The sequence below is a fragment of the Triticum urartu genome, chromosome 2A (assembly GCF_056163025.1).
Source record: "Triticum urartu cultivar PI428250 chromosome 2A, HENAU_Tu73, whole genome shotgun sequence".
Classification (NCBI taxonomy): Eukaryota; Viridiplantae; Streptophyta; class Magnoliopsida; order Poales; family Poaceae; genus Triticum; species Triticum urartu.
The window spans coordinates 373732243-373752826 of record NC_141874.1 but is presented as its reverse complement, the minus strand read 5'-3'; the positions used below and the strand labels follow the sequence as shown (position 1 = coordinate 373752826).

At 45.1% G+C, this 20584-nt stretch overlaps 1 protein-coding gene across 1 annotated transcript; it reads right to left on the bottom strand.

The window, feature by feature from the left end:
- Positions 1-12305: 12305 nt before the first annotated feature.
- On the bottom strand, positions 12306-12656 carry LOC147985155 (ethylene-responsive transcription factor ERF095-like). The gene has a single exon (XM_087541436.1). It carries the CDS (start codon positions 12654-12656, stop codon positions 12306-12308), a length of 351 nt encoding a protein of 116 aa, XP_087397562.1.
- Positions 12657-20584: the final 7928 nt, after the last annotated feature.

Below are 20584 nucleotides of genomic sequence, written 5' to 3'. Positions count from 1 at the left end.
AATAAAAACTTTACTTTGTGTGTTGCACATCTAAGTCATCAATTTTGCATAAGTGTTAGGATGTGTGTCCTTTTCAAAGGACATTCGAAGATTCTAGGATATTTAGCTCACACCTCAACTTGCTAAATCTCTTCTCATCCAAGGGCTTAGTGAAGATATCGGCTAGTTGTTCTTCAGTCTTCACATGCTCAATAGAGATGTCGCCCTTCAACACATGATCACGAAGAAAATGATGACGAATCTGAATGTGCTTTGTCTTCGAGTGTTGAACTGGGTTATGAGCAATCTTGATGGCACTCTCATTGTCACAGTAGAGAGGTACATTCTTCATGTGGACGCCGTAGTCCTTGAGGGTTTGTTTCATCCATAGCAATTGAGCACAACAAGAACGAGCAACAATGTACTCAGCTTCAACAGTACATAGTGATATGCAGTTCAGTTTCTTCGAAGACCAACAGACCAAGGATCGTCCGAGGAAATGGCATGTGCCAGATGTTGACTTGCGGTCCACACGATCACCAGCATAGTCAGAGTCTGAATATCCAATGAGATCAAAAGCCGAGCCCTTGGGATACCATAATCCAAGTGTTGGTGTGTGAGCTAGATATCGAAGAATATGCTTCACAGCCTTATGGTGTCATTCCTTCGGTGTAGCTTGAAATCGGGCACACATGCAAACACTAAGCATAATATCTGGCCTAGATGCACATAAATACAATAAAGAACCAATCATGGAGTGGTATACCTTTTGATCGAAGTCAATACCATTTTCATCAGTGCAGAGATGGCCATTTGTGGGCTAGGGATTTTGACTCCTTTGCAATCTTGCATGCCGAATTTTCTTAGTACATCTTTGAGGTATTTCTCCTGAGATATGAATATGCCACTTCATTGTTGACGAATCTGAAGACCTAAGAAGAATTTCAATTCTCTCATCATAGACATTTTATATTCTTCAATCATCATATAGGCAAATTCATCACTGTAACGTTGGTCAGTACAGCCGAAAATGATATCATCAACATATATTTGGCACACAAACAATTCACCATCATAAGATTTAGTGAAAAGAGTTGGGTCAAGTGAACCGGGTTTGAAGCCTTTCTTCATGAGGAATTCTTTCAAAGTATCATACCACGCCTGAGGGGCCTGCTTGAGGCCATAGAGGGCCTTATTGAGTCTGAAGACTTTGTCGGGATGCTTTGGATCTTCAAAACCTGGGGGTTGAGCAACATATACTTCTTCCTCAAGCTTACCATTGAGGAATGCACTTTTCACATCCATTTGATATAAGATGATATCATGATGGTTAGCATAAGCAAGTAATATGAGAATAGCTTCAAGTCTAGCAACAGGTGCAAAAGTTTCATCGAAGTCAATTCCTTCAACCTATGTGTAGCCCTGCGCTACAAGTCGTGCCTTATTCCTCACGACAAGGCCATTTTCATCTTGCTTGTTGCAGTAGATCCACTTTGTGCCAATGATATTGTGCTTGCGAGGATCTGGACGTTTGACCAGTTCCCAGACGTTGTTGAGCTTGAATTGATGTAATTCCTCTTGCATAGCTTGAATCCACTCAGGCTCCAGAAATGCTTCATCTACCTTAGTGGGCGCTGTGATAGAGACAAAGTCAAAGTGCCCACGAAAGTTAGAAAAATGTGAAGCTCGTGAGCGTGTGAGAGCACCTGGAATGTTGATGTTGCTGATGATTTTCATAATTTGCACTTCATTTTCAATGCGAGGATGAGCTGGTTGTCGTTGAGGAATTTGATCAGCATTTTCTTCAGCACCATTTTCCTCAGGTGCATCAGCATGACGTTCTTCACGTTTTGGAACGACATCTTCAGCAGGTTCTTCGGTAGGAATGACATCCTCAGTAGCTTTGAACTTAATAGATTCCTCGGGAGGTATTTCATCTGTCACAGGAGGTAGGTGCTCTCTTTGCGAGCCATTAGTTTCATCAAACCGCACATCTACAGTTTCAACAACCTTGTGGTGATGGGTGTTGAAGACTCTGTAGGCGTGCGAGTCCTTACCATAACCAAGCATAAAACCTTCATGTGCTTTCGGTGAAAAATTAGAATTGTGATGAGGATCTCTAATCCAGCATTTAGCACCGAAGACTTTGAAATAACTCACATTGGGTTTCTTGTCAGTGAGAGTTCATATGCAGTCTTCTTGAAGAATTTGTGAAAATATACCCTATTGATGATGTGGCATGCAGTATCAATTGCCTCAGGCCAGAAGCAAGGAGGCGTCTTGTACTCATCCAGCATAGTGCAGGCCATCTCAACAAGAGTCCTGTTCTTGTGCTCCAGGACGCCATTTTGCTGAGGAGTATAAGGAGCAGATAACTCATGAGTAATACCAAGTTCATCAAGATAGTCATCAAGACCAGTATTCTTGGACTCAGTTCCATTATCACTTCTGATGTGCTTGATCTTCACACCAAAGTTGGTTGAAGCCCTCGTGGAAAACCGTTTGAAGACTTCATGCACTTCAGTTTTGTAAGTGATGATATGCACCCATGTATATCGAGAATAATCATCAACAATGACAAAGCCATATAAAGATGCAGCATTAGTAAATGTGGCATAGTGAGTATGGCCAAAGAGATCCATGTGAAGCAATTCAAATGGACGAGTGGTAGTCATGATGGTATTTGAGGGATGCTTGGCCTTGGTCATATTTTCGGCTTCACAAGCTCCACACAAATGGTCCTTGAGGAATTTGACACCCTCAATGCCAATGACATGCTTCTTCTTCGCGAGCGTATGTAAGTTCCTCATCCCAGCATGACCAAGTCGTTGATGCCATAGCCAGCCTTGTGAAGCTTTTGCAAGTAGACATGTAGAAGGTTGTGGTCCTGTAGAGAAATCAACAATATACAAATTTCCTCTCCTAAAGCCTTCGAAGACTTTGGAATTGTCAGCTTCCATGATCACAACACAATGATACTTGCCAAAGACAACAACCATATCAAGATCACAAAGCATTGAGACAGACATGAGGTTAAAACCTAAGGACTCGACAAGCATGACGTTGTCCATGTGTCGATCCTTTGAGATTGCAACCTTACCTAGACCCAATACCTTGCTTTTGCCTTTGTCAGTGTAGGTGATATGCTTTAGATGTGATGGAGATAAAGCAGAGTCCATCAATAAGCTCCTGTCACCAGTCATGTGATTTGTACATCCACTAACGAGGACCCACTCAGTGGCTTTGGGTTGATCATCCTGCAGATGAATTAGTGCAACTTACGAACTCATATACTTCATCAGTGAAGAATATGATATCAATTTCATTAGATCAATTTCATCAAGCAATAGAACAGATAAAGCAGTATGAGGACGTGAGAAATGAAAATTCATTTCTTCATGATTAGCTTGCATCCTTTCAAGCATATTCAGGTGTCCAGCAAATTCTTTAGACGATTAAGTTCATTTGGAGACCTGACCTTGCATAAGAGATTAGTTCTTTTTCTTCACCACCCACATCTGAAGGGGTGGCAAAGAGTTCATCATTCTACGAGCTCCATAAGAGAAAGGTGGCATAGATGCCAATCCACTTCGTTTCACATAAGAGGGATTAGGGTAAGCATAAGAGTAAGCAGAGAAATTCTTCGAGGATTTATGAACATAATGATTTGAAGAATAATTCACATATCCATAATCCTTAGATTTCCCTGCAAAACAGACGGGTTAGCACGATGATGCTCATATGAGGACTTTGATCCTTTTGAGGAATTTGATCCTCGTGAGGAGTTTGGTCCATATGAGGACTTGGATCCATATGAAGAATTTGATCTGGGATTACTATTCTTCACAGGTGGGGTCATGATTACATTCACCTGAAGATTTTCAAGGCACCTTTTAGAAACCCAGATTTTCTTCATAGGAGGGTCGTTCCTGCAGTTAGTGCCAACATATCTAGCAAATACTTCGCCATTCTGATTTTTGAACAGTTTATAGTTGGACTCAAGTGACTCATTAGAAGAATATGAAGGTTCACATGTAAAGCCGGATAAAGTAGATGGATCCACTGAAGGTCCCTTTGCAGCAACCCATGAGGTTTTGGGATACTGCTCAGGTTTCTAGTAGGTCCCATCAGTATTGAGTTTCCTCTCAAAGGCAATACCCTCTTTCCTAGGTTTCCTGTTGAGGATTTGCTTTTTAAGAACATCACAAAGAGCCTGATGCCCTTTGAGGCTTTTGTACATGCCTGTCATATACAATTCCTTCATCCCTGCATCTTCAGTGATACTAGCAATGTCCTCAGATGAGGAACTAGTAATAGCAGAGACAGTTGAAGAATTTGCAGCAATGGAAGCATTTGAGCATTCAGGTGAAGAATTAGGAGTTTCACATTCAATGCACTTCAAACATGGAGGAACAAATTCATCCTGAGTAGCACTGATTTGTTTAGCAAGCAATGAATCACGCTCCTTCTGAAGATCTTCATAACTCACTCTTAACTCCTCAAGATCTTGCTTTCTTTGAAGAAATTCATAAGAAAGCTTCTCATGATCAGATAAGAGAGTGTTATGATGACCTTGAAGATTGTCAAACTTGGACTGAAGTCTCTGAAGATTTTCAGTCAAAATTTTAGTGCGATTCATTTCCTCGCCCAACATGTCATCGCTTTTATCTAGCATGTTTTGAACTTTTTCCAAAGCCTTTTGCAGTTTCATAGCAATCTTAGCAAGTTTAGAATAGTTGGGTTTGAGGTTTTCATCAGATTCATACTCACTAGATTCAGAGGAGAGATATTTGATTACCTTTGAGCCTTTTGGCATGGAGCAATAGGTGGGAGCGTAGTCCTCATCACCGTCATCGGTAGTGTTGGGGAGGTCCTTTTCCTCAGAGTTGAAGATGGACTTGCTGACGAGCGCGGTAGCGAGAGCTAGGCTCGCCACACTAGAGTCTGACTCCTCAGATTCCTCCTCTTCCTCATTTTCCTCAGATTCAGCCTCAGAGTCCATTTCCTTGCTAATGAATGCCCGAGCCTTCTTTGAGCTGCTCTTCTTGTGAGATGAAGACCTTGAAGGTTTTGATGAAGAGGACTTTGAAGATTTCTTCTTCTTCTTTGAATACTTAGAACTGTAATCCTTGTACTTCTTCTTCTTTGATTCCTTTTCCCACTGAGGACAATCTTGAATGTAGTGTCCGCGTTTCTTGCATTTGTGACAGAGTCTCTTCTTGTAACCACTTCTTGAGGATCTTCCAAAACGACCACGTCTTGAGAACTTCTGGAATTTTCTCACGAGCATTGCTAGCTCCTAGCTCAGTTCTTCAGGGTCACCAAGGCTGCTACTAGAATCTTCACCTTCAGATTTAGACACCGCCTTGGCCTTCAGAGCTCGTGATCTGCCATAACTTGGTCCATAGAGATGTCTCTTCTTAGCAAGCTGGAACTCATGAGTGTTTAGTCTCTCGAGGATATCAGTGGGATCAAGTGACTTATAGTCTCCTCGTTCTTGTATCATCAATGCCAAAGTATCAAATGAGGAATCAAGCGATCTCAGCAATTTCTTTGCCACCTCATGGTCGGTGATATCAGTGGCACCAAGTGCTTGAAGCTCATTTGAGATGTCAGTGAGGCGATCAAAGGTTTGCTGAACATTCTCATTGTCGAGTCTTTTGAAGCGGTTGAAGAGATTGCGAAGAACGTCAACTCGAGAGTCACGCTGTGTTGAGACTCCTTCATTGACCTTGGACAGCCTGTCCCAGATAAACTTTGTTGTCTCCAAAGTACTCACTCTGCCATACTGCCCTTTGCTCAGATGGCCACATATGATGTTCTTCGCTTGAGAGTCGAGTTGCTTGAATCTCTTCACATCAGCAGCGTTGATGGTAGGAGTGACAAAGGGAACGCCATTTTCTACAACGTACCAGAGATCGTTGTCAATTGCCTCAAGATGCATGCGCATCTTATTCTTCCAGTAGGGGTAGTCCGTCCCATCGAAGGTAGGACACCCAGTAGAAACGTTGATCATACCTGCGGTCGACATAACTAAAACTCCAGGCAGTTAAACCAAAATCACACAAAACAAGGGAGTACCTTGCTCTGATACCAATTGAAAGTGCGTTAAGTCGACTAGAGGGGGTGAATAGGCGATTTTTATGAATTCTTCACTGAGGAATTTCAGGGTGAGGAAATTCCTAAGAGAAGAACTACTTGCAGTGGAATAAGTACTCAGAAGTAAACATAACAGAGCATGAGCATGGTCTTCATGATGAAATGAAAACAAGCACAGAGTACCGAAAGCGTAAACATAGGATAAACAGAATGAAGACAAACAAACTGAAGAAATTGAGCTGAGGAAATAGAGAAAGTCTTGACTCAAAGTCTTCAAACAGATATGAACAAGCACACAACATAGAAATGAGGAAATGGAAGGGTTAAGGAAATGGAACCAGTTAGCTCGGTGAAGATAATGATTTGGTAGACCAGTTCCAACTGTTGTGACAGTTGTATGTCTGGTTAGGGCGGCTAGGTATTTAAACCTGAGGACACACAGTCTCGGACACCTAGTCCTGAACATGCAGCTCAGGACACTTAGTCCTCACCGTATTCCCCTTGAGCTAAGGTCACACAGACCTCGCCCAATCACTCGTGGTAAGTCTTCAAGTGACTTCCAAACCTTCACAAACTTGGTCACTCGGTGATCCACAATTTCCTCTTGGATGCTCTAGACCATGATGCCTAACCGTCTGGAAGATGCACAGTCTTCAAAGGTAAAAAGGGTTGGATCCACGCAGGATCAATCTCTTATGCTCAATCACTTTGGGTTTGAAGGTGTTTGGGTTTGGGTTTTCCTCACTTGATGATTTTCGCTCAAAGTCCTCGAAGGATGGGACGCTCTCAAATGACAAGTGTCAGTTTCTCTCGGAGCAGCCAACCAGCTAGCGGTTGCAGGGAGTAGCCCGACATGATAAGACAAATGCCCTTCAATGATATGACCGTTAGGTGGAAGGATACTTTGGGACAGCTGGCGCGTAGCACAGCAACGGTCGGTAATTTGACTAACAAATTCCTCAAGGCTATCATGCTCCTCACTTGTAGGCAATTCGCACTGGAGAATTCCTAACTCCTCAATCCGAACAAATTCCTCAGAGACCAGAACAGCTTTGTCTCTGTCACTGAAGAAATTTGACTGAACTATATGAGATGTCCAACGGCTTCACTCGAAAGGATTGGTAGGTGTAGGATTTTGAGTTGAGCATCACTTGGAAAATTTTCCTTAGTATTTCCTCGACCCCTTTAACAGTACGGTGTTTCCTATGACTCAAGAAAGAGAAAATGAAACTACGAAAACAAAAGTCTTCACGCTTCATGTTCCTCGAATGAATACCAAGTCTTCAGGATCACACCAATTTCTTCACTTTCAAAGTCTTCAGAAAGTCTTCACTAATCCAAAGTATTCAGTCAAAGAACTTCATTTTTAGGGGTCGACTTTCTCTGTAAATATCAAACTCCTCATAGACTTATAGACCTGTGTACACTCACAAACGCATCATTCCCTTAACCTATAAGTCTTCAATACACCAAAATCACTAAGGGGCACTAGATGCACTTACAAGTATGCATGTTTGATAGATCAATTTTGGTTTGAGTATGAATTACATGTATCATCATCTCGAATTCAAATATTTAAATCCCTTTTATGTTGACATTTTTCTATACAGGCAACTAAATATTTGAATCTCCTTTCACGCCCATCTCTCGCGCATGCTCCTTCATGTAGCTATCACTCTCTTTTCTCCATCTCACCCGCACGCTCACTTCATGTTTCTCCTATTTTCGCAAACATGGTCTCTCGACGTCTCCCTTGAGAAGTGTCACACTCTCCCTATCATTATACATTACACTGTTTTCATTATCTCTCACGTCTCTACTGTTCTCTGGTATCACTTGGTACCTAAGCTTTCTTTTTCACTTCCACACACACTCTCTCACTCCTCTTTCACTTTTTCTTTCTCTCCATAGGGTTCTCTCACACACCCTATATCTCTCTAGATATGACTCATACCACTAAAATTACTCTCTCCCGTAGACACAACATTTGTTACGGTCTCCTTTCCGTCTCCATCCCAGTTATAAAACTGACATTATTCATATGTTTACCGATCAGACAAACTCCCCCCCCTGTCTCACAAACACACAACTCATGCTTCCACTCCCCTTCCCAACTAACGTCTCTCTCACACAAACACAAAACTGCTTTCGCACCCCCGACTCGTATTTCTCTCACAAACATTGATCGACTAGCCTCCAGATTGGTTTATAAACTGGCACACTCATGCTTCCACTATCGCGTACATGTCTCTCTCGCGCTCCTCGTATCTATGTAGATTTTTCGTCCCTTCTTGAGACACGCCCTCTCGATCGTGCACACACACACACTATCGCCTCATTTTAAGCTGATACCTCTCGCGCACACACTCTTTGTGTCTTTGTCACACATGCACTCCATCCTCCTCCTCTCTCCCTCTCTCTCTCTCTCACACACAACACACACACATGGGCTTTTTGCAACAACTAGCAAGATGCCCATGCATTGCATGGAACATCAAGATGCATTTGTATGAGTAGTTTATCTTGTGGGAGAAAAGGATGAACAAGGGATATATTACAGTATGGCAGGAACACCATCATCACCAACTCTGTTTTTATAAGAGTAGAAATTAGAGATATACCACTTCTCAAATCTTGAAACAAACCATATTCCTCCCTTAACTCATCAAAACCGCCAAAGGAATATTTTTTGAGTGAAACATAACATATTTTTAGTGATATACGTATTTCAAAACTAGACGCTTTTTTCCTATCAAATCGGTGAATATGTATTAATCTACTTTGATCGTGTGGCAACGCATTGGCACATTGCTAGTTATTACTACTATATAATTTTTTGGACACCAGAAAAATGGTGGAGTACATATACGAAGACAAGAGGCGCACGCACGCAGTCGATCTCTCACTGTCTCGCACACATGAGAGTTACGTAAAGGCACCATGAACAAATAAACCCTAAAACCCTAGGTGCATGATTGATGCATGCGCGGGTACCGGGTACGTGGTGGAGCGCACCTTTGTAGGAATAGTCAGCTCACGTGATAACTTGATCCGTAGGAGTTGACGGTTGGGACCACAGGTGAATGACCTGGAGGCGGTGGCTCGTCAGTCGCCACTGATCGAGTAGCCACGTTTAAAATATCATTTTGTAGCGGGGTAAGAGTTCCGACTTTCAATGGCGCGTTATACGTACTAAGTAGTTTTTAGAACGATTGGTATGGAGCGAAAATGGAATTCATAACTACTAGTATACCTCCGTCCTGGTTTACTAGTCCCATCGTATTTTGGGTCAAAGTTTGTCCATGAATTTTACTTGTAAAATGTGAATGGAAAACGAGATTTTGGTATACCCAAACAAAAAAGGACTGGAGGGAGTGATTGCTCTGACATAGACGCTACCTCTCATAGCGCAGGCATTGAACCGGCGCGCCAGCCAAGAGGGCCCCACTCGCTACAGGCCAGGCTGAACACGCCTCCTCGCCGCATGCAACCGGCTTCAGACTGCCCTGCCTACGTCCATTGAATCTGCACGTGTGCCGGCAACACGTCCTTCTGCAAGACGGCCGCATTTTAGAACACAATGTTAGCTAGCTCCTCTCATCCACTCGCGATTTAAACGAGGCCAGACACCTGTCAAGAACCGCACCACACCGCTGCTCCCCATATCCTCCTTGCACCATTTTCTCCACACTCTCCATAGCATCCGATGAGCAGGAAGATAAGTTCTCTGGCATAAAAGCTGGCTGGGTGCCCCGACAAGCCAAGCAACTCGCTGCCCCACCTCCCTCCCCGCCCCAGGCCGTCAGTACCATGGGCGAGGCTGTAGGCGGGCAAGCGAAGGAGCAAGCCACCGCTCCAAGATGGCCCCTGGTGCATCAACTCGACACTCTAAGCCTGCTCACAGAGGAGTGGCCAGTTGCTGCACGCCGGCACACGAGGGACCATGGCGTCTAGTGCACCCTGGTTGGCCGCACTATCCTACACAAACATTGGCAGAACCGCGGCATGCTGGCGGAGGTGACCAACACGTTTGCGGCCACCGCCGACACTGAGGAATAGTAGACCACGAGAGCCGCCGCCGCTCTGAACCCACGAATGATATGACCACCATGTCGCTGGCATAGACACCCGGTGTGTTGCCCGGTTTGTCTCAAAACATCATGGACCCCAGCCGCGGCCGGCATTAGAGAATATACCTGCTTCCAGAAGTTATTCGCGATTAGTCAAAAAATGACCAAAATATATTTAATTACACATGGTCTTGACTTGTTGTGCTCGCACTGATAGTATGAACTAGAGTTTTTTCTTTATTTATAACTCTCCTCACAATTTTTTGGCTTTGAAGTGAATCATGGTTGTGGACATTATCTATGAGTGTGCAGATATTTGTGAACATGAGTTTGATGTGGAATTTGAACTTGGAATGTTGGGCTTGCGCGTGAACTATACCATGCCCAATGCTTCGTCTGTTATTGTTTGGAAAGTAATTGTTGTTATTACATGACCCGAAAAAATATTTTGTGCCACATCAGTAGATGCACGGACATCACAACATGCATGCTGACTAGATAAACTTTTGAACCTAGCTATTATGAAGGAAAATTTGTATTGACAACAGTGTTAGATAGCAGGAGACGCCTAGTCTGCTCTGCCTCTTCTAGCTTCTTTATGGCTTCTTCCATCTCTTCTTTGGCTTGGGTGAAGAGAGCATCTGATTGCTCTTTTCGCTTCTTCAGGAACTCAGCTACATTCTCAAAGGCTGTTGCATGCTTTCATTTAGCCTTTACTAGAGCCATGAGGACACAAACAGTTGACGACTCCACCTGGCTTGTGTGTAATCCAGCATCATCTGGGAATTTGCACCTTGTGTCTAATCAAGCATCATTAGGGAACAGGCACCTTCTGTGTAATACAACCTCATTTTGGAAACATGATATCGAAGTTGACGACACTTCCCTCCTCGCAGGAACTGCATCCTAACATGAAGTTACTTCTGTTTTAGATCAATACTCAGAGCAACCCAGATCCATTTAGTAGAAGCCAGATAAAAAGGACTTGGAGAAGTGAATTCAAAAGGAAAAATATAAAAATAGACTCCAAGGTGAGAACACCCACTTTCTACATCAAGCTAAAAATCAAAGCATTAGGACGATTAAGACTCTTCTTATTACACATCGAAGAACATGGGGCTAAGAGAAACAGAAACTACAATATATACACATCGAAGAACATGACGCTAAATGAAAGTAATTGAAAGGGTGTTACTTACCAAAGCTCGTTTTACAGGTTCGGTGCAACTCCTCTTTAACTTGCCACGCTCCTTGAAGATGTCCCGAATATCTTGTGTTTGGTCTTCATTGCTCCTCTGCATGTTCGCACTTGTGGTTTTAAAATCTCAACATGGCAACAAAAATATAATAATGCTCGCACATCTTGTGGGCAACAATAAAGCACTCATCTGCCATGTTAGAGCATCTCCAACAGAAGCGCAACGTGCAGCGCGTTAAAAAGCGTTTATAGCGCCAGAATAGCCAGTTTTTGCGGGGCCAGAGTGCTCACTCCAGCGGCCGCTGCAAAAAATTGCACGTGCACGCCGCTCCAGCAGATGCGCTATATTTTTTCTCCTTCCTACTCTGGCTCGATACACATTGGACTTCGAGTCGATACTGGCATAGATGGATACAAGCAAGATGACTGTGCGCTGCACGTAACATCAAGATGCCTTTGCATGAGTAGTTTATCTTGTGAGAGAAAAGGACGAACGAGGGAAGGCTTTATTTGCAAACGTGGAGAGGGGTGTGGGTATCTTTTTGCAAAATTGCCATAGTTTCCTTCCTATCCGTCAAATATAAATCAGACAGCCTATATTGCAGGATACCAGGCACACCATCATCACCAACTCTGTTTTTTTGGTAAGAGTAGAGATAGAGAGTAGAGATAGAGAAGTAGAGAGTAGAGACATAGATAGTTCTCAGCATAGATATAGCATAGATAGATACAAATAGATAGTTCAACTACTCCTCGTCGTTCGATTCCTCCTTGATGATGTCCTCCTCCGACGTATCAATGTAGGCGGCAAGATACTGATCGTCATGCGACGCTACTCCTAGCTTCATGTTGAATTGAGTGGACGCTTTCTGCATACGCTTGTCTTCGCGATAGGCGGCTCGCTTCGCCGTCCTCTTCTCCCTCCTTTGCGCATAGACCTTGCATCTGTTGCTGATGTCCTATGGGAAGCGTTGGCCCCACGGCGCCATGGCTTCCTCGTCCTTCTCGGTGATGTTGTGACGGTGCTCCGACCTTCGGTTGTCGCGACGATCCTCGTCGGTGATAAGCCGCGGTGGAGGCGCGAGCTCCTGCGCCTGCTCCTGCGTCGGCACGTTGGGGAAGTTCAATGTTCTATGAGGCCACCGGAGGCGCCACGCTGCTGCGTCGTACGCGTGTGCGGCCTTCTGGGCAGTGTTAAAAGTGCCGAGGCCGAGGCGCATCCCATGGAACCAGATCTCGGCGGAGAAGCTGCCGGAGAGGGGCGCGCAGACGCCGCGGTATCCCCAAGTTTCCCGGTGATGCGACAGCATGGTGGCGCGGCGGCGGCGAGGTGGGAAAGAGCGGGGAGAGAGAAGTGGCGAGGCATGGAGCGAGGAGATATTGGTGGCAAGGCATAGAGCGGTGGGAGGGCGTTGGATTTTATAAAGTGCGTCAGACGTCGCGCGCCAAAACTAGCGCGCGCCCGGTCGCTTTTTCCCACGCACGCGCGATCCTTTCCCGACATCCCTGCTATCTCTACTCTCTTCTCTACTCTTATAATTATTTTATATTTATATTTATCTCTACTCTCATAAAAAACAGAGTTGGTGATGATGGTGTGCCTGCCATCTTGCAATATAGGCCGTCCGATTTATATCCGACGCATAGGATGGAAACTATGGCAGTTTTGCAAAATGATGCCCACACCCCTCTCCACATTTGCAAATAAGGCCTTCCCTCGTTCATCCTTCTCTCCCACAAGATAAATTACTCATACAAATGCATCTTGATGTTTCGTGCAACACATGTGCATCTTGCTAGTTCTAAAAAGCTTTCCATCATTTGCCACACTAGTGGTTGCAGATGAAGAACCTACCCAAGCACAACGCGATACAGGAGCGACACACAATTACAAGGTGATATTCTGTTGGACAATGGAGGCTATAACTAATTACTTTTACAAGAACAATAGCAACCAGGAAATTTGAAGGGTAGGTATGAACAAAATTGGAACTTCACATGTACTGCTAAGAGATTCAATACACACAATACCAATCGAGGAGTAGTATGATGGTCACGGCGGCCTCTGTGCATCATGGTCGGCAACGGGAGTCAGTTCATTGTCCACAATGGTGGTGCTTCTGCGCTTGGCATCGGCTTCTAGGAAGGAGATCCGAGACTGTGGAAGACGGTGTCGAGGAAGAAGCTCCGTGTACGACGACGACGGTGGACCGGCTAAAGTTGGGCATCGACGTCGTCTATGAGGCAGATGCATTGCGGTGGACGAGTGCGCCAATGTAGAAGCGGAGGATCACGAAGGTTGCGGTGCCATGGAGAAGTCTATTTTGTGGTGGGGATAGAAAATGGGGAGTATTCAGGTGTACTACTCTGGGTGTCGGGTGGGTTGGATGGGTTGGGTGAACCTGAAGTTACCAAAATAGCCCCCCTACCAAGCGTGATCCATAGGCCTGTCCCGAAGTATATGATGGTAACTTCGCACTGCTCGAATCAGGGTCACGAGAGATTTTCCCGCCGACCTCAAAATTTTGTGACACCGAACTCCCTGTGTGGCATGTTGGGTGATTGGGCTAAGCAACTAGCGAGTACTACCGGTAGTTACTAGTACACCCCCCGTTTTTATTAACTCTGCATATTAGGTTTGTCTGAAGTCAAACTGACTAAAGTTTGACCAAGTTTATAGAAAAATATAAACATATGCCATAACAAATATGTATGATGTGAAAGTACATTCAATAATGAATCTAATGGTATTTATTTGTTATTGTATATGTTAATATATTTTGTTATAAACTCTGTGAGAGTTTACAAAACTTGACTTTGACCAATGCTAATATGCTAACTTGAATAAAAATGAAGGGAGTACACATCTGTTTTCTTAGTTTGTAGTGAATTAATCAGTTGTTGTAATCGTGAAATAAATATATTAGGCTACTGACTTCGAATGTAATGGTCTATACAATTCAATAGTTAGAATCATTGTTGACATCCAAGATGTATACGAGGTCTATAGTACTTCATAAGATGCTCAAACTCACATAATCCCAGTCAAATGAAAATCTAAATGCATTTCATAGTTATTACTTTGTAGGATGCAACAAAACCAACCATAACTCTACATCATCCATTATAAAAACAACATTTTGAACACATCCCAATGTGTGAATGAAACGTGTAGAGGGAGCTTGCAAAGATGGAGCAGATAGGGTGAGAAAGATTGTATGTATGTGGGCAAGAGAGTACGAGACATACCTAATGAGAGAGAGATAGAGAGAGAGAAAGAGAGAGGAAGAAGTTAGATCTATGAGAAAGATGGAGACATGTAATATACGTGAGATGCGTGTGCATCCAGATTTTGTACACGTGGAAGGAGAAGAGACAACAGGTTTGATGAGAGAGCTGGAAAAACATGGACGAGAGGGGAAGGATCTCGTGGGTTGAGGGATTGATAATTTTGTGCGGGAGAGAGAGGGATTGGTAATTTTGTGCGAGAGAGAGGGGGAGGAGTAATTCAACCATCGTCACATCATCATGCTTCCAAATGGCCCCACATTCTCTAGTGCAGTGTGGTCGTCGTCTTCAATCTCCTCGATGCCCTCTTTCAAGATTGAGGTGGTGTGCATGTTGGCGTGCAGAGAAGCACAAGCGAGAGTGGTCGTCATATAACCTTGAATGGGTATGAATTGTGTTCTTGGGGGAGGGGGAGTGTGTGTACAATGTGTGTGTGTCTTAGAACTGAGAGAAATCAAACTTATGGAGAGAATGTGTGTGAATGTGACATAAAGCTACATGCTAAATAGGGTTTTGACGAAGAGATTGTGTGTGCGAGATAGAGAGCGATGTGCTGGCCTTGAGGTGGGCAGGGGTCGGGTGAGGGTATCAAAATGTGTGCGTTGATGCATGTGTTACATGCGATCATGCGAGGGGCGGACGAATTGTGAGAGATGGTTGTTGCATTATGGATGCTCCTCTCTCTCTCTCTCACACACACACACAAGTACAAATAGAAGACTGTTCTTTCATGTATACACAACGTATCGGCATCTCTCTATGTCTCACTCATGCATGATCATTTGCACATTCACACCTCTCTATGTCTCTCTCACACGCACACCGTCTCCACATTGCCCTTCTGCCACAACACACATATGGACACATACACACGTTCTTTCTCAGTCACACACACAAAATCAGTATTAAAAAAAGGGATCCCTAAAACGAACTAGGGCACACCTAAAACGTCCAAATCCAAATAAACATGAACTGAAGCTAAATTCAAATATATATATAGAAATATTGTAGCGTGAAGAACTTTTCCAGGAAAAAAACTTGAGTAATATTCGGGGATTGTTTTCACACACACACAAAAAGGTTCGATGGATGTCCTTCAAGCGCGACACGGTGACGCATCGTTCGATCGACCGGACTGCTGCGGTGCACACGCTTGCACGGGATTCTGTATCGTTGTTGTGGTAACTAATATAAGGGCGGCCTCAGTCTAATGTTTACGTGTACTAGTACGTGTTCTTTTAAGTTTGACCAACCCTATATAAAACTAAACTAAGCTCCCATACGCGCACTCATTAATATGCCGCCGCCATTGCGCATGCCGGTGCCCACCTGCTCGGGCCAACCATTTCTCACCCATCACCGCCGTGTCACCGCCATCCCTGTGCCATCAAGCCGAAGGCTCGCGCGCTCACGTCGTCTGCAGTCCCTCCTCACGATGCCGCCGCGCTGCCAAGCACATGAGCAGCTGGTGGAGCCACATCTATGCACGCAGCATACGAAGAGGAAGACGAGTGCGTGCTCCAGCATGCCGGCGAGGTGGAGCTAGCGTGTCATTGTCTTCTCCGCCCGCACGGAGGAGGCGCGCATGGTGGCTGTCGCGGCGGAAGCTGGTCACGCCAGCGCCGAGCCCGCAAACCGGACGCGGAATTTACCTTCGAGACCTTGAATGCCACATGCATCATACAATCTAAAGGAGCAATTTTGGTCAGTCGACTCTTGTGAGCCATTGGATGCAACATGGATGGCCAGAAGGGCTTCTTCAACCTCTGAAATTGATGCACTATTCATCTTCTCTCTCAGACATCGAGCCGCCAGCCCGCCACACGCCTTATCGCCTGCCACTGCCGCCCCGCCCTCCCCTGAACCGCCTGCCACCGCCAAGCTCCCCCACCCCTACCACCCATTTAACAACGGGCACAATCCATTTTTTCCGGCAAACTGCATTCCACACCCAACACTCATAAGATAGATGATGGGCACCCTGCCACCCTAATATAAATACTGGGGTAGCTTCTCTGTCGTCTTCTTCCTTCGCTCCGTCAAACTTATTTCACAAATCGATTGACCCAAATTATACTACTAGTACGTACTATCAAGTATAGTAGGAACATGAAGATACGAGCAGTAGTACCAACTACAAGAAGAACAGTAGTAAGACATACTAGTACTACTGTGCGACTAAAGAGTTCAAATAACGATAAAGAACGTAAACGTAGTTCTACTAGGGCTCAGCACAACACACCCCTGAAATAAAACTAAGCAACTAGTCCGATTGACACTGCAGTAGAACCAGCATGAGCGACGGCACTGCCACCTTACTCGGAGTCCGAGTCCACGTCCTCGACTTTGTCCTCGTCCCTCTTCCCCTTCCTCTTCTCTGACGCTTCTTTGCTTGAACCAGATACTGAGCTCTGCTTCTTCATCCAACGCCTGTAGATATTTAAACAAAGGTAGGCATCCATTGCTGCGTACAGGATGTGATCTTCATCTATTGTCTTCGACTCCCATGCATTATGAAACTCGTGGTGAGGTTCCTTCAGTTGAGCGTACGAAGGATCCATCATGGCTACTGCCAAGGTCAGCATTGAAGGCTAGGAGGAGGGCACCAGGCTTGCGTTCTGGAGATCGAAGGGCTGGCCTACAACGAGGCCTATCCGACCCAGGATACTCATGTCGTTCCTACAGTCTACAGTAATGAATTTCACTCTTTTGTCCTTGAGGAAATTCTTAAAATCCTGGCACTCAGCGTCGGCATGGCATATGTGGTAGACCAAGCACACGTTATGTACGCAAACCTGGGTCACAGCGGGCTTCTTCTTATCTCCCTCCTTTAGAATCTTCTCGCTTTCCAGGACTGTGGTGTACTCAACATCTAGCCCAACGACCCACTCATCCTTTGAACTTTTGGTAGGAAGCGAGCAAGGCATGCTTCAACCGTCGTAGATCTATAGGTGTAGATGATGATGAGCTCATCGCCGGTGATGGCTATAACCTGGTACTCAGTGGCGATCATGGAGATTTGAGAGGCCATGGATTTTGGAGGTGGGTTAGGAGAAGTTGAACTGGTGTAATGTGAAAGGACGGGATGACTGGAAGTAAACTCTTGTAAGGTAGAAGAAGGGGACGAGTAGGGCGTGCGAATGGCATGGGGTTGTTGGCTTGCCCGGTGGACAAATGGCTGCATGCCCCCAAAGAGTTCTTGAGTACTATGCGGGACCCACTAAATGTCATGTCTACTAGACCCATATCATAGGCCTGGCGGTATAGCTTCTACATGTTCGCACGCCATGCCGGCGGATGGATGTAACTTCACTTAATTCCGTCAAACATCGCGCCTCCCACGACCTTCGCCTCCCTCGCGCGGTCGCGCAGTTTGATACTTCGCACGGCTATAAATGAGCAATTTTTTGCCTACTCCGCATGCATGGTACTCCCTCTAGTCCTTTTTACTCCGCGAGATTTGTGTCAAGTCAAAGTTTGCAAAGTTTTTGACCAAATTTATACTAAAAATATCAATATCTACAATACTAAATATATATTTTATGAAACTATGTTTTATAATGAGTATAAAAATATTGCTTTGACATTGTGAATGTTGATACATTTTTCTATAAGTTTGGTCAAAGTAGAGGTACATTGACTTCAGACAAAACCTATATGCACAATGCAGACTAGTTCCTCCGTCCAGGTGCGTGACATGTCCTATAGTCAACACAACAAGGTTAGCTATTAGAGTACTACTACCTCCCATCTAGTTTAAAGGGCTCGATTCAAAATTTTCACCAAGATAGAGGCGGTGGAATAGTTTTTGTAGTCTGCAAAAGTACTCAATTAATGCTCTCGTTCTTCACAAAAAAAATATGTTTACCAATGCATTATCACATTGCATGCATGCATGAACACTATTAAATGACAAAGATTTTTACATGCACTAGCAAGATGCCCGTGCATTACACGGAACATCAAGATCATGTGGGAGAAAAGGATGAACGAGGGAAGGCCTTATCTGCAACTGTGGAGAAGAGTGCGGGTAAATTGTCATAGTTTCCTTCCTATCCGTTAGATATAGATCGGACGGCCTATATTGCAGGATGGCAGGCACACCATCATCACCAACTCTACTTTTTATAAGAGTAGAGAGAAGAGATTAGTTAATATTCTCTTTAGGCTACTCATAGTAGAAAGTATCATATACTAGTATCATGTGCACGATACTAGTGTACGTACTGACACAAAGTAGCATAGTATTTAACATGATACGGTATCTACCTATGTTACTCTAACCCCCCCCTTCTCTTCTTTAATTCTTTGCCACATCAGCATGTTTGCTATTCCCATGTGCATGATACCAGCTAGTACCACATTACCACCAATATGGCCAGCCTTAATCATCACTTGCAATAATTTAGTGCACCTTCAAATCTGAATGCCTACTTGACTCTCCTTCTCCCTCCGGCGGTCCCACCACTCCACCCCGTGTGGAAAAAATCTGCATGCATGACTCTCCTCCCCCCGCGCTTGTCCAATCCGTTGTGACCAGCAATATTTCCACCCCTTCCCTCCCCCGTAATTTACTCCAAGAAATATGCCCACATATCTGTTACGGTAATCACGCAACATATCTTACGGGACGCTGCTTCAGTTACATAACTACAGGTGCATTGGGTCACTGACATGTGGGCCCAATAGGCATCTGGCCCACATGTCAGTGACGCAACTGCACATGCAGTTAAGTCACTAAATCTCAGTCCATATCTTACGTAGGTGTGCCATTGCTCGCTATAAATATTGCACCTCCCACGGCATTCGGAAGAACACTCATGTTCATCGCTATCTCCTCCCCCTCCCTCCCATGTCGACCACCATGGCATCGCCCCTCCCAAGCCCTAGGCACCCCTCGCTGCACCGCCGAACGGTCACGCATCGCCGTTCCGTTCCTCGCCGCCACTAGTCGAGGAGGACGCGTCGGTGTTCCGCTCCTCGCCGCGACACCTCGAGGTGGACGTGTCGGCGTTCCCAATCTCGCCAGCACGCACGTCGGAGGACGCGTCGGCTCCCCTCTATGAGGAGAATGTCGCGCCACGCACCGAGCCCCCCCCCCCCAGCCTTGAGGAGATTTGAAAAGAAATGGACGTCGCCTTGTGGGAGGCTTTGCCTCCGGTAGAGCGTGCCAAAATAGAGGCGGAGAAGAAGGCCGAGGAAGAGAAGCGCACCGCGAGGCATGCTGCCTGGCAGGCCTATGTTGCGTCCGAGAGAGACAGGAAATTGGCTCTTTGGCAGAAGGCTCGTGCGAGGGCTGTGAGGGTGGCGGAGGACGCTCGTGCCAAAGCCCTGAGTGCAGTCGGGCCCAAGCGCCTCATCTACGCTTGGCGGTACGTGGATCGGGTGCACACTTCCAGCGAGGAGGGGTACCTGTTGGCGCAGGATCACCACACCGGTGAGAACGTGCTTGCTCGCCGGCAAGCCGCCAATCAGCACCTCGCGAGTTGCGAGGCTGAGGAAGAGGCATTGTGTCGGCGCGCTGGGAAACAGCCACGCACCAGGGCACTCGTGGTGCGCCGCAAGCGCTCCTGTGAGTGACGTGGCTTCTATTAGAAGTATAATTTAGTTTCATAAGGCGGTCTCATTAGTTCTGGGACGCAAATGATAAATCCTGAATGTTCGAGAATTATTAGCATCCTTAATTAAGTATGTAAAAGGAAAAGTTCGGAAACCTTGTGTATCCGTACACATTTTGCAAGTACGTGCATATAGCACAAACTTAACTATATACTATCGCACTATACCTCTCTCTCCCTATATGCTTGCAGACTGTGCTACTACTATTACATATGTACGTGCAAATTCACGTTTTAGCATTACGATGCAGATTTTGTAAAAGTAGAAAAACAGCACTAGTCAAGCTTGTGAAACGATTCAATGCAAAACAAATGCACAAATGCTCGTTTGA

Bases quoted from the DNA above. Each gene is read 5' to 3' on its own strand.
- LOC147985155 (XM_087541436.1), bottom strand. From the start codon at position 12,656: ATGCTGTCGCATCACCGGGAAACTTGGGGATACCGCGGCGTCTGCGCG.